The sequence below is a fragment of the Polistes canadensis genome, unplaced genomic scaffold, assembly GCF_001313835.1.
Source record: "Polistes canadensis isolate GaletaPanama2010 unplaced genomic scaffold, ASM131383v1 scaffold_98, whole genome shotgun sequence".
Taxonomy (NCBI): Eukaryota; Metazoa; Arthropoda; class Insecta; order Hymenoptera; family Vespidae; genus Polistes; species Polistes canadensis.
The window spans coordinates 433,437-447,711 of record NW_014569645.1 but is presented as its reverse complement, the minus strand read 5'-3'; the positions used below and the strand labels follow the sequence as shown (position 1 = coordinate 447,711).

General features: G+C 34.7%; 2 protein-coding genes across 2 annotated transcripts in view; both read right to left on the bottom strand.

Annotated features, from left to right (window-relative positions):
* Positions 1–3,427: 3,427 nt before the first annotated feature.
* On the bottom strand, positions 3,428–5,745 carry LOC106787343 (myb-like protein X). Its single transcript, XM_014749630.1, has 2 exons — positions 4,300–5,745; positions 3,428–3,841 (listed from the first exon to the last, which is right to left on the bottom strand). Exons 1-2 carry the CDS (start codon positions 5,728–5,730, stop codon positions 3,647–3,649), a joined length of 1,626 nt encoding a protein of 541 aa, XP_014605116.1. The 5' UTR covers positions 5,731–5,745; the 3' UTR covers positions 3,428–3,646.
* Positions 5,746–7,932: 2,187 nt separating this feature from the next.
* The window catches only part of LOC106787301 (titin), a 22,117-nt gene continuing 15,774 nt past the window's right edge, over positions 7,933–14,275 (bottom strand). Inside the window, exon 9 of the mRNA XM_014749534.1 lies at positions 7,933–14,271. Within this exon, the coding sequence (XP_014605020.1) occupies positions 8,237–14,271 (6,035 nt within the window). The 3' untranslated portion in view covers positions 7,933–8,236. The remainder of the gene's footprint in view (positions 14,272–14,275) is intronic.

The window sequence follows — 14,275 nt, the reverse complement described above, 5'->3', positions numbered from 1 at the left end:
TTATTATTATTATTATTATTATTATTATTATTATTATTATTCTTTATTGTCCTACTTGATCCTATTCTATTTTTTTCTTTATTCACATATTATTCAATTTTTATTATAACATATGAATTACATTTCTTTATAATAATTCTTAATTTCTCAATGTGTAGATCGTGACAAAACTTTTTCAGCCTGCATCTCAAACGTATATATATATACGGTTTTACATATAATACACTTTTCACCATTTACTGAAAGTTTTTAGAATTACGTATGTAAAATCACCCATACATACATGCTATACATAATATACTAACATAGATACTATTAAAAATACCGAGTTGTTCGTATTTGATTGTATATATATGTACTAATTACGCTTTTTTAAGAATTGTTGAATCATGATCGCAATGAAATTCGATTTGATTCGAATAATCGAAAGTTTTACAAAACTATTCTTAAAAGCGATCGATAACGCTTATCACATGTACCTTCTATTATTGTATATACATACGTCCTCTCGTTATAGCCATACAAATTATAACTCGTAACAAATTTTTTTCATATATGTCAAAATTTGTGTATAAAAAAAAAAGGTAAAAAAGAAATGAGTAAAGAATTCGAAAAACGGGAGTACAGTTTTCATGAAAATGGTGCCAAAGTGCGTATTAAATATTCGCCTTAGATCTTAAGAGTCGATTATATTATGTAAAATAATAATATTAATAATAATAATAATAGTAGTAGAAACAAACGAGGAAGAGAAACTGAAGACAAAGATGAATAATTAAAAGGAAAAAAAAAGAAGTGGAACGTATATTAGAAACTCAGATGATCGTGTAATATTAACGTAAGCAAAAATATCTTACACAATTAGTACTTAAAAATATTAATAGTAATTACGAAAGAGAGCCTATCGAGACAAAAAGAAATGGAAAAAAAAAAAGAAATCGAGTCCGGTCGGAATAAATAGAATATCGCTGACAAATAAATGAAGAATCATATGAAAAAAAAGAAAAAAAAACAAATCTTTGCATAAATACAAACATATTATAAATAAATACACATCTTCTACATAATGAAACGACTGCTATTTAAGATTTTTCGACTTCAAATCCGGTTGGTATAGTAGAATACATACTAATGAATGAGAAATGAAAATTATAAAAAGAAACTACCTTTTTTATTTTGTTAATCAAAAAACTAGATCTTGTCGCTTGCATTTTTATCTCTCTCTCTTTCTCTCGCCTTTTTTTTATGTTGAAATCAATACACATACATGTATACATGTTTTTGGTAAAATTTCATTGAAGAATATTATTTGAACGACGTTTTTTTTTATTGTATTTGATATACAAGTTACATTTTTATCAACCATTTAGAAATTAGCCATATTGGAAAAGGCAGTCATCTTGAATTATGTTAGCCATTTTGAAATTATTAAGTTATTACAAATGTAATGTTACAGACGATTACGTAAAAGAAAAAGAGGGAGAGAAAAATACACACACATTACATTACACATATATTAATACAAAAATTTCGTCTTTTATCTCAGATTAGTCTAAGAAATAATTAGACAAATCAAAAACAAAAAAAAAAAGGATAAAGAAGAAAAGAAACGTGTACATACGATTTGTAAATAGCCATATTATTGTGGTATCAATACACTATATGTATATGTATATGTATATACATTATTAATACTAATCCATATACATATATATATATATCTATATAAGAACATACATTGATTCTGTAATATCGTTACGTTGTTGTACTATATTATTGCGAACACCATTTCTCAGACATCGATTTTTCTAAATAAAAAGGTAAAAACTTTTCTCTTTCGAGACACGGCGTTATAAAAAAAAAGAATAGGAAAAAATGAAAGAAATGAACAATAAGAATAAAAATGTATCATAGATAAAAGTCTCCGTCGCAGAATTCCATCGGCCGAATGAAAAGTTAGAAGTTCAACATTTTTACTTTTTTTTTCCCCACCCTGATTAATAATTAAAAATTGTTTTTTCTCTTTTCGAACAAGAAAAATTTCTCGACTATTCTCTTCTTTCACAAACTTTTTACACGCTCTCGAAACTTGTCGATTCGACGCATTGTCAGGTTAGAAAGAAAAAAAAGAAATGAATCTAATCGAACTCCTTCTCATATTCTCTTCTTCCTAAAAAAAATATATCAAAGACAAAAAAAGAAACGACTATTATTAAAATATATTACTGTGAATGGAATTTTGAAGAAGAACAAAAAATACGAGATCGAACTTATTTTTTTCTTTTTTCACTAAATAAGAAGACAAAAAATGATGAATTACGTTAAAGGAAGAAAAAAAAGAAACAAGAAAATTCGGTGCCTCACAAAACGTTGTAGCAACGAGCCTTTGCCAGACTGATCCGATCGACATTTTAAACAAAACAAAAAAAGTAACCAACCAAAATCGAACCTACGATAAAAAAAAAACACAAGAAGGAAAACGAAAAAAAAAAAAAACAAAAACGAAGAGAAAACTCGAATCCGGTTTCGCGTTCTCTAATTAATTAATTAAAACAAATCTTAATAATTAAGGAACGTAATCGTACGATCATTAAATTATCGACTCGTACACAGGCCTGCTCATGCGATCGAGCTCGAAATGAAACAATTATTAAACAAAAATATAATCATAATCATTTCTTTTTTCTATAACCAAAAACAGTTTGTGCCATCGTTGATTGATTATTGTATTTACTCGTCGACATTTTTCATTTCATTTCTTTTATACAATTGTTTTCAAATATAATCATTTTCTATAACAATTTTCGATCTCGATCGCTTTAATTCTTGAATTATGTATAGTAATTCTTCTCTACGAACACACATACATACACACACACAGAAGAAACACATAAGCATTTAGTCTTAAACTAAACTTCAAAGAAAAAGAAAAAAAAAACTCCTCTTCTTAATGCAATACCTATCATTGTAAATAATTGTTTCATATTGTTGTATAAAAGTTAGGAACAAGCGATATAGAGAGAGAGAGAGAGAAAGAAACAAAACTATATATAATAATGAAAGAAAGAAAAAGGAAAGGAAAAGATATATATATATATATATATGAGATTGACGAATTGTATCATTCGAGTGATGAGAATGATTTATAAAAAAAAAAAGAAAGAAAGAAAAGAAAAACTTCTTCCCTTTGACTCCTATGATCCCTCCTCCCCTTCGGCCCAGACCCGCCCGAACCCCCTTTAAAAACCATAATGTAAGCGCACAAGGGTTAACGATCTATGTGTCTTCTTTGTGTTTAATCGTACATTCATTATTAAATCTTAAAACATCTATACAGTCGTGTTTGTATGTGTATTTGCCCGTAAAACCTCCCTGTATTTTATTCTTCTTAATATTTGATTAATATAATTAATATTATTACTATTATTATTATTATTATTACGAACGCAATTTATTCGAGTTTCTTTTTAAATATAAGAATTTGTTTTATTATTAACTTTCTACTATATAGTTCCTAGATATTACAGATAGTTGTTAATAAATTAATTGGAAAAATAATTTTATATTTAAATTGGGTAATGTGTACGTTACTTTTTCTTTTTCTCTTTTTTTTTTTCCCTTTTTTTTTTAATACGACACGTGTGCATTAATCCGATAGTTTATTTTTATGTGAAGTTCGTGAATTTTGTAGAACACGTTTGATCCTTTTAAATCTGGTCAAAGCTCCATTAGGATTATCTCGAAGACTCTGAAGACCACCGAAAGCTTCATTGTAATCCGTAATTAATCGTCTATTCGAATCCTTCGCCGACGATGCCAAAGCTCTCAAATCGGATTGGCTCTTTAATCGAACAACAAACAGAAAAAAAGGTTAACATTTTATATTAATTTTCCTTTTATTATTTCTCACACGCGTTGGTAACGAGAATTTCTCGTTAACCGATTGTAGTTAAAAATGATCGAGCAACGATATGCTAAACAATTTCTAATCGATCGAGAGTATGAAAAAAAACAATGAACGATTATAAAAATCTATATAACTGAAATTTATGAAATAAAAATTATTTGCGATTACAATTTTTGAAATCAAATTCCAGGGAAAAGAAAATTAGCCCGTTGATATTCATTCTCTTCTTGATCCTCGATCAACGAATTACTATTACGATCTTTCAAATTGGATGTTCTGTCTTCGAGACCATCGTCACCGAATTCATTGCCTTCGTCGTTTTCCTCGTCCTCGATATTTTGCGGCCTGTATTCAAAATTAATCAATCTTGCGTTAGCTCTTTTAATCCTTACCTTCTTCTCGTCAAGCGCTCGTTGATTTCTACGAAGTAAATTTGGATCAAACGTTAAATCGCGTTCCTCCTCCTCGTTCTTATTGACTTTTCTTTTTTTCTTCTTCCTACGTCTCTTGTCGCTGTCATCCTTAACGATAAACATTTGTCGTACCTTTTCGCGTTTTTTAACGGGCGACTTGTTCATAGAAATGTCATTATTCCTAATCGATTCTCCCTTAACGGATCTTTCTTCGGTTGCAAATCTTTTTTTAATATTACTTTCGCGAATCGATTCAGCAATTCGATAATCATCGTCTCTGAGATTATCAACACCTTCGATTTCTTCCAAACGATGCATAATTTTATCATTATCATTCGATGATGTTATTCTTCTTCTTCTTCTTCTTCTTACTCCTCCTCCTCCTCTTCCTCCACCTCTTCCTACTCTTCCTCTTCTTCTTCTTCTTTTTTCCATTTTTCTTTTAGGCCTAACTACAACGTCGGACGATCTTTTGGAAATTATTTTTTCATCGACATTAGAAATCTCCTCATTTGGGTTCTCTTGTTCTTCGTTATCCTTATTCTGAATTTCATCGAATTTGGCATTGTTCTTTTCGATTTCACGATCCCTACGTTTCCTTTCTATTTCACGTTTGATCTCTTCCTTTATCGAATCTATTTTACGTTTGATTTTTTCCTCTACGCGTTTCTCGTATTCCCCATTTTCTTCTTCCTCTTTAGTTAATTTTTTCTCGTCCGATAAATCTTCCTTTTTCTCATCCGATTCCTTGCTCTTATCTATGTCAATTTTGTTCGACGAAATTAATTCGTTGTTTTTCGGATTTTCATCCTCGAGTTTTACAATAGTCTTGTCGTTGGTCTGTTTAGTTTCGTCCCGTTTAACTCTAACATCGTTCGATGATTTATTATCCTGATCTTCAGCGTAATCGTAATCCGAACTTTCTCGTTTCATTTTCGCATCCTTGGATTGAACTACATTTTCTTGATCATCCGTTTCGTTGTCGTTGGATTCTTCGTTGTAATCTTCGAGCTCGTCACTTTCAGATTTTTCTACATTCGAACTTTGATCCCCACTGTCATCGTTATCAGATGATGATGATGATGACGATGATGAACGTTTATTGTTCATTTTATCATCAGTTTCATGTTCCTCGTCAAACTTTGACTGATTTTCATCTTCCAATGCATTTCTTTTTCTTCTAACACGCGTTGAATCTTCATAAATGATTGGTGTATTAGAAAAATATTCCGTGTTAACTGTTACATCCGATGACCATGTCGACGTTGCAAGATTATTCTCATTGGTATTAATAGAAATGTTGGATCGTTGAGTTCCTTTGAGTTTAGAATAATTATAGGAATTATGATCGTCCAATAAACGACGTCGTGGTATCAAATAATCCAAAGTTTTATTGAACAGTATCGCCATTTGTTCCTCGTCATTGTTCAATTGATTATTATTAAGCTCTTTATTGATCCTAATATATAAATCCGCGTAATGAATTATTCATTTTTACAGATATATTATTTAATTACTTACTTGGAAATATTATTGTATGATCTAATGAAAGGTTTGCTTGTAGTTAATTGGAATAATATTAATAGGATCAAGATCAAACTGTTAATTAGTTTGAATACTTCCAACATTGTGTATCAAATCATCGTTAAAAATTAAATCACTCTCCGAAAGGTTGATTATTTTGTAATTGTATAATTGTAATTTATTTATTATTAATTAATTCATATATTGTATGTATAATATATGTATGTATCTATGTATTTTTTGGTTATGTGTCGATTAATTTGACGTGTAGAAAATACTTTCACATTTTTGTTTTAATCATTTGCTGCGAAACAAAACAAAATATTTGATGCACATTGTTTTTTTTTAAGATCGATCTATCTCAAAATCATTTTTATTTTGTTTTTTATTTCAAATATCTTGGTATATGCAGTTTATATCGTACAATTAATATTTTACAATATATCTATTTATTTATTGCATTTTTCTTGACTATACAAAAATTGGATAACATTAACGACACATTTGTGCTATAATAATTTATTTATTAACGTCAGCGTTAGATCATGTTTCACGATTGAAACTTGATTAAGCTTCGTAAAAAGAAAAGAAAAGAAAAAAAATATTTAAAAAAATGAACGAAGGAAGTTTTTAAATAGAATTGACGATCATTATCTTAGTGAAACGGTTTATGTTTAATATTATAGATAATTTTATTGCTTATAATTAAATCTAATAATACAGGAATGGGGTTCCAAAGTTTTCATTCGGTTAGGCCAAAAATTGTTAAGAGATTTTCATAATTAATTACATTTCTTCGAGACATTTAAGATTAATTTTTGTAGGATTTAAAACAATCTCTCAGGCTTACAATTTTACGATATTTTTGAACAAATAATCCTAGTTAAAAAATATAACCCATTCCTGTATTGGCATACTACTGCACTGAGAACACACAGAGTATTAAATAAGAATATTATTTTTTAATTAATTTATATAGTTTTTATCTTTTATTATTTACTTATACTTACACGCACTGTATGTCACTGTGAAGTAATTAGGATATAATTTATTAAATTAATTGATTTATATTTTAAACATATCAAAATAAAAGGAATGATATAGTAATCATTTCTTTGACAATTCGCCTAACTTTAAATCTACGATTGCAATCGTATTGTATTAATTAGGGAGTCAAAGAAAACTTGTCTGTGATTAGATTAAAAATTATTTGTAATATCAAACAACATTATGCACTGCTTAGAATTGTAGTGTAAATTATTGAAATGACAAAAAATATACTGACCATATAAATTAAACAAAACCGTAATGACAATTAAATTAAAAAATAAAAGGAAGGAGAGGAAAAAAAGGGATACGAAATAAATAAAAAACATAATTGTGGATACACGTATGATATAATATAATTCAAAAATAAATTCATTGACAAATAATGAAGAAAGAAAAAGAAACTAGCATTCATTTGATTATCAAATAAACTAAAATAAAGAAAAGAAAAAAGATGATAATAAAAGCGTCGATATTACTGGAACAACAACAACAAAATATATAGGAGCAAGAAAAAAGTGGAATATATATTTGTTATATATTTAATATAAAAAGAAATATATATATATATGTGTGTGTATATATATATATATTTGAGAAATGGACGGTATATTTATCAAAAACAAAGAAATAATAGTAAACGTAGTCCATATAGAGATTAACCTAATTAATCGTACGATGTTTTAACTTCCTGTTAAAATCGAATCCTTATCACGCGGGTAACTATTATTATTTATTTATTTATTTATTTATTTATTTGTTTAAGCTCTAATTATTGCTTCGTAATACACGTTGGTTGAATTTTTCAAATTAATTCTCATTTATAATATGAATAATATATATATAATATATTTTTTATATTTCCCATTGATTTAAAAAGAAAATTTGTTCGAACAATTATAAATTGCAATAATAATCGTGTCAAATGATCATTCGTTTCCCTTTCGTTTTTTTTTTCTTTTTTACTCCCACGCGTCATCGTTTTAATAATAACAAATATATATATATATATATATATATATATATAGATATGTATATATATATTATAACAGATAAAGTTCAATAGAAAAAAATAGGTTTTTATCACAATCAATAATTATTTTTCACTTTGAATCAGCCCCCATCTAGTTTCGTACAAAATATGTCATGGATTAATTGGAGCACACCTTCGATTAAATATTCTGCAAATATTTCGTTGATTATTCGTGGTCATAGGTAAAAAATGATTATCTTAAATGTAATTTAAACAAAACAAAAAAAAAAGAAAAGACGAAAAAACCCCAAACACGCATAGTTTCTTTTTCAAAAACTATGCTGGAGAGATTCGTCGTAAACTCGAGAGAGTTTAATTGGAAACAACTGGCATGTAAAATTTGTGTTTAGGGGTGTCACGCGTATGTTTAAAGGGTGTTTGTTTGGATTCAATGAGGGATGCAGGACAGGGACCCTTGTGTTTTGGCGAGTATTCTTTTTTATACATGCTCGATGTAACAGCAGTGCCATCGCCTAATTTTATATGGGATACATTGGCTTGCCTGTGTACTCTTTCGATTTTTTGATTGCTCGCGAAGTTGCCATAAGTTTTGGCCTCGCTTTGAGAATAAAATTTACCACCGACAGTTAAATTATCCTGTCTAACGATTCTCTGAGGTCTCTCATAAGTCGAGGATGCCCAAGGATTGGCTTCCTTGTTGTTACGGTGCATCGAAGTGTAACTGCGTCTGTCGTTGCTTTGACTCGAGTTGCTTATGTATTGTCCACTCTCTGCTAAATTCGATAAACTCTTTTTCTGATCGGCAGCAGTCGAGGAAATTGTATGAAGTGCTTCGGTTGACGTTGTCACGCCACTGCGACGATGGAGGACAGAATTTGTTACATCTGTAGACGACGATGAAATGATATTTTTTCTATGATGCGACGTCTTGTGATAGGACGATTGAGATTCTTGAGTATTATCGATGACAGAAGATCCGGTGATTGCTTGTTTGAATTCCGAACTACTCGCTTGGTTACCATTGTATCTGGCTTGGCTAGAAATCGTGTGTTGTTCGTGTTGCTTAGTATTTCTCGTCTGACCACTCGTGGTCTGACGTTTATCAACGTGCATCGAATTAACGTAATCCCGTTTATTACTATCCTGAATCTGTCTTTGCGTATCTTGAATCTGTTTGCTATCTTTAACAATCTGGCCGTGACGAGATGATTGATGATCCATCGATCTGTCTTCTATTATACGTCGGGATTGAACTACATTTTGGGATCTGGAGTGTTGTTGTTCGTTTGATGAGTAGATTCTTTGCTGATGTTCGCTCAAGTGTTGCTGTTGTTGCTGCTGATGTTGTTGGTGATGATGATGTGTAGTATGGTGGCGTTGTTCGTTGCTAATTGCTGATACGTTACGACGGTCAATGATTGTCTGATGATGTGCAGTATGAGCTGAAGAAACACGTTGATCCGATTGAACCGATGTTGTTGTCTTTTTAACGTCACTGCCACTAGTCCAAGTGTCCGATCCAATATTACTGATGTGTGCGGCAACTTCTTTACCAGTACGTTTGGTATACGTGTTGTAATTCTTCTGATTGGTTGTTATCATGGTGCTAGTATCGTCACCTAAACTTATCGATGATTCCATATGACGTCTTCGACTTATTTGTCTATCACCGGTCGATAAATCCTTCTTGATTGGAGTGAACGTGTCCTTGTTCGTTGTCTTGGTCTCCATACTATCGGTACTGACTTTAAGATTATCCTCATGACGTTTAACCTCAGCACGTTCGCCACGGACTACGGTATAAGTCGACTTTTGCATGCTGGTGCCTTGGAAATCACCTGACATCTTCAAATTGTCTTCCCTTCTGATCACCTCGCTTCTTTCCCCGCGTTTCATCGTGTAATCCTCGCGTGAACGGCCTATAAAGTCGCCTTCGGGTTTCAAATTGTCCACGTGACGAATGGGCGAACGTCTTTCACCTGGTTTTATCTTTTCCGGCGTCCTACGCTCAAAATCACCTTCCGGTTTCAAATTGTCAGGATGTTTGATCGGTGATCTTCGTTCGGCCGGACCTACAGGACTCTTTTGAGGTCTGTCAAAGTCTCCTTCGGGACGTAAATGATCAGGTTGTCTTTTAACAGACACCCGATCACCAACAACGTAAGTGTAATCATCTTTTCTTCGAACATCCATGAACTCTCCTTCGATTTTCAAGTGATCCTCTCTTTTCTTGACATCCACTCGCTCAACTTTCGTAATCTTTTTGTAATCGTCGCGAGATCGTCTGACATCCAATTCACCTTCCATACGTAAATGATCCTCGTGACGACGTACTTCAATTCTTTCACCATTCGTATACTTGTAATCTTCTTTCGAAGTTTGTACGATGTGCATTTCACCTTCTGGTTTGAGATTATCTTGAGGCTTTTTCATCGGTGAACGTTCTACTTTCTGAGGACTGTAATCATCCTTCGGAACAATATAAAATTCTCCCTCGACGTGCAAATTGTCATCGTGTTTGATCAAGCCACGTTTCTCAGCTGGTTCCACTTTTTTCGGCGTACGTTTAGCGAATTCGCCTTCGGGACGAAGATTATCCTTGGGTCTCTTCACATCGGCACGATCCCCACGACTTGGAGTTTCTTTTCTAGGTCTACCAATGAACTCTCCTTCCGGATGAAGATTATCGGGATGTTTTATTGGTGTCCTTCTTTCGGCAGGTCCAACCGTTGTCTTTTCCGGCCTATCAAATTCACCTTCCGGTTTCAAATTGTCTTTAGGTTTCTTAATTACTGCACGATCACCTTTGCCAGGCGACGATTCTTTCGGTCTTTGAACAAAATCACCTTCTGGTTTCAAATTGTCTGGGTGTTTGATAGGCGACCTTCTTTCTGCAGGACCTACTAGGGTCTTTTCTGGACGATCGAAGTCACCTTCCGGACGAAGATTATCTTCGTGTTTAATAATTTCACTACGTTCACCACGCGTTACTCTGTAATCGTCTCGTCTTTTAATATCGACGAATTCACCTTCTACTTTGAGATTGTCTTCTCTACGAATAACATCCGTTCGTTCGATTCTCGAAGTTGTAACGTAATCGTCTCTCGATCTGTGTACGTGAATATCGCCCTCCATCTTCAAATTGTCACGGTGCACGACGATCTCCGATTTCTCTGGCCTGCCAGGTTTGTAATCATCTTTTGGTTTGCCAACAAATTCACCTTCCGGTTTGAGATTGTCTTTCGGTCTCTTTTGAACAGGACGTTCGGCACGTTTCGGCGTAAAATCATCCTTAGGTCTACCAACGAATTCACCTTCGGGATGAAGATTGTCTTCGTGTTTGATAGGCGTACGTCTTTCGGCTGGACCGACTGGACTTTTTTCCGGTCTCTCGAATGTTCCTTCAGGACGAAGGTTGTCTTTGGGTCTCGTGACATCGGCTCTTTCACCTTTACCAGGTGTTTTATCTTTGGGACGACCTACGAATTCACCCTCGGGACGTAAATTGTCCGGATGTTTTATCGGTGTCCTTCTTTCGGCAGGCCCAACAACTGTTTTCTCTGGTCTGTCAAATTCACCTTCCGATTTCAAATTGTCTTTCGGTTTTTTAATAACAGCGCGATCACCTTTGCCAGGTTTTACTTCTTTCGGTCTTTGAACAAAATCACCTTCTAGTTTCAAATTATCAGCGTGTTTTATTGGTGATCTTCTTTCGGCCGGGCCAACAGGCTTCTTCTCAGGCCTTTCGAAGTCTCCTTCTGGTTTCAAATTATCTTTCGGTTTCTTTACGTCAGCGCGTTCACCTTTCTTAGGTACCTGTTCTTTTGGACGACCAATAAATTCACCTTCGGGCTTCAAATTGTCATCGTGTTTAATGGGTGATCTACGTTCAGCTGGTCCAACCGATTCCTTCTCGGGTCTCTCAAATTCCCCTTCAGGTTTCAAATTATCTTCCGGTTTCTTGATCTCCGGTCTGGTCACTCTCTTTGGCGAATAATCATCCTTAGGCCGACCTTCGAAGGGACCCTCGATTCTCAGATTATCTTCGTGCCTGACAATGTCTACTCGTTCACCTCTGACAACTTTGAAATCGTCTCTGGTTCTTACATCGGTGAATTCACCTTCCATACGTAGATTATCCTGATACTTGACAACCTCGGCACGTTCGCGTATCATAAAATCAGTGTACTCGTCGCGAGATCTGTAGGTTTCTATGTCTCCTTCCATTCGAAGATTATCGGTACGTTTTACAACGTCCACCCGTTCACCACGAATTGTTACATAGTCATCTTTAGGACGACCTTCGAACGGACCTTCGGGTTTAAGATGATCCTCAGGTTTTTTAACATCAGCACGTTCACCTTTGGTAGGTTTAAAATCATCCTTAGGTCGACCAATAAAATCTCCTTCGGGTTTAAGATTATCCGGATGTTTGATAGGCGTACGTTTTTCGGCTGGTTTGACTGGAGACTTGACGGGTCTATCGAATTCACCTTCCGGGCGTAAATTGTCTTTGGGTTTCTTAACGTCAGCTCTTTCCCCGCGTTTCGGTGTATCTTCCATAGGTTTACCTTGGAAATCACCTTCCGGTTTCAAATTATCAGGATGTTTAATTGGTGTCCTCTTTTCAGCAGGACCAAACTTCTTTACCTGTGGTCTATCAAATTCGCCTTCAGGTTTAAGATTATCTTTAGGTTTCTTTATCTCTGGTCTCTCTGCTGGCCTAAATTCTTCATGTTCAGGACGTTCGAAATCACCCTCTGGATGGAGGTTATCCTTTGGTCTTTTAACTTCAGCTCTATCACCTTTCGTTGGTGTCTTTTCTTTAGGTCTCGATACAAATTCACCTTCGGGTTTGAGATTGTCCGGATGTTTGATGGGAGATCTTCTTTCGCTCGGACCAATTGGAACTTTTTCCGGCCTATCGAAATCACCTTCTGGATATAGATTGTCCTTTGGTCTTTTGATGTCAGCTCTGTCACCTTTTGTTGGCGCCTCTTCTTTAGGTCTCGATAAAAATTCACCTTCGGGCTTAAGATTGTCCGGATGTTTGATGGGAGATCTTCTTTCGCTCGGACCCATTGGAACTTTTTCCGGCCTATCGAAATCACCTTCTGGATGTAGATTGTCTTTTGGTCTTTTGACGTCAGCTCTCTCGCCACGTTTAGGTACTTCTTCTTTCGGACGACCAATAAAATCACCTTCCGGTCTCAAATTATCTTCAGGTCTTTTAACTTCTGGTCTCTCAGCACGTTTAGGTGAATAATCATCCTTAGGTCTTCCCTCAAATGGCCCTTCCGGTCTCAAATTATCTTCAGGTCTTTTAACTTCTGGTCTCTCAGCACGTTTAGGTGAATAATCATCCTTAGGTCTTCCCTCAAATGGCCCTTCCGGTCTCAAATTATCTTCCGGCCTTTTTATCTCCGGACGCGAAGCTTTTTTCGGTGAGTAATCATCCTTGGGACGGCCTTCGAATGGTCCTTCGGATTTGAGATTATCCGGGTGACGTATGATATCTGCTCGATCACCTCTGACCACTTTGAAATCGTCTCTGGTTCTGGTATCAGTGAACACACCTTCCATACGAAGATTGTCCTCGTATTTTGTAACTTCAACTCGTTCACGGATAAGGAAATCAGTGTAATCGTCACGAGACCTGTAGGTTTCAATGTCTCCTTCCATCCGAAGATTATCGGTGCGTTTGACAATGTCAGGACGATCAGCGCGAACTGGAACATAATCGTCTTTTGGACGGCCTTCGAAGGGACCTTCAGGTTTGAGATTATCTTCTGGTCTTTTGACGTCAGCTCGTTCGCCTTTCGTTGGTCTAAAATCATCTCTGGGTCTACCAGTGAAGTCACCCTCGGGTTTAAGATTGTCCGGGTGTTTGATTGGCGAACGACGTTCAGCTGGACCAACTGGGGATTTTTCCGGTCTTTCAAAATCACCTTCTGGCCGTAAATTATCTTCAGGGCGTATTACTTTAGGYCTTTCTGTGCGTTTCGGTGAATAATCATCTTTTGGACGACCCTCAAATGGACCTTCCGGTCTTAAATTATCTTCTGGACGTTTCACATCAGCTCTGTCACCACGAGTTGGTTTATAATCGTCCCTAGGTTTCCCTTCGAATACACCCTCGGGTCTCAAGTTGTCTTCTGGACGCTTKACTTCTGGTTTTTCAGCACGCTTTGGACCGTAATCATCTTTTGGACGTCCTTCAAAGAGCCCTTCTGGTCTTAAATTATCCTCAGGCTTCTTAACTTCTGGTCTTTCCGCACGTTTTGGACTGTAATCATCTTTCGGCCTTCCCTCAAATGGTCCTTCAGGTCTTAAATTATCTTCTGGTCTTTTAACATCAGCTCTCTCGCCTCTGGTTGGCATGTAATCGTC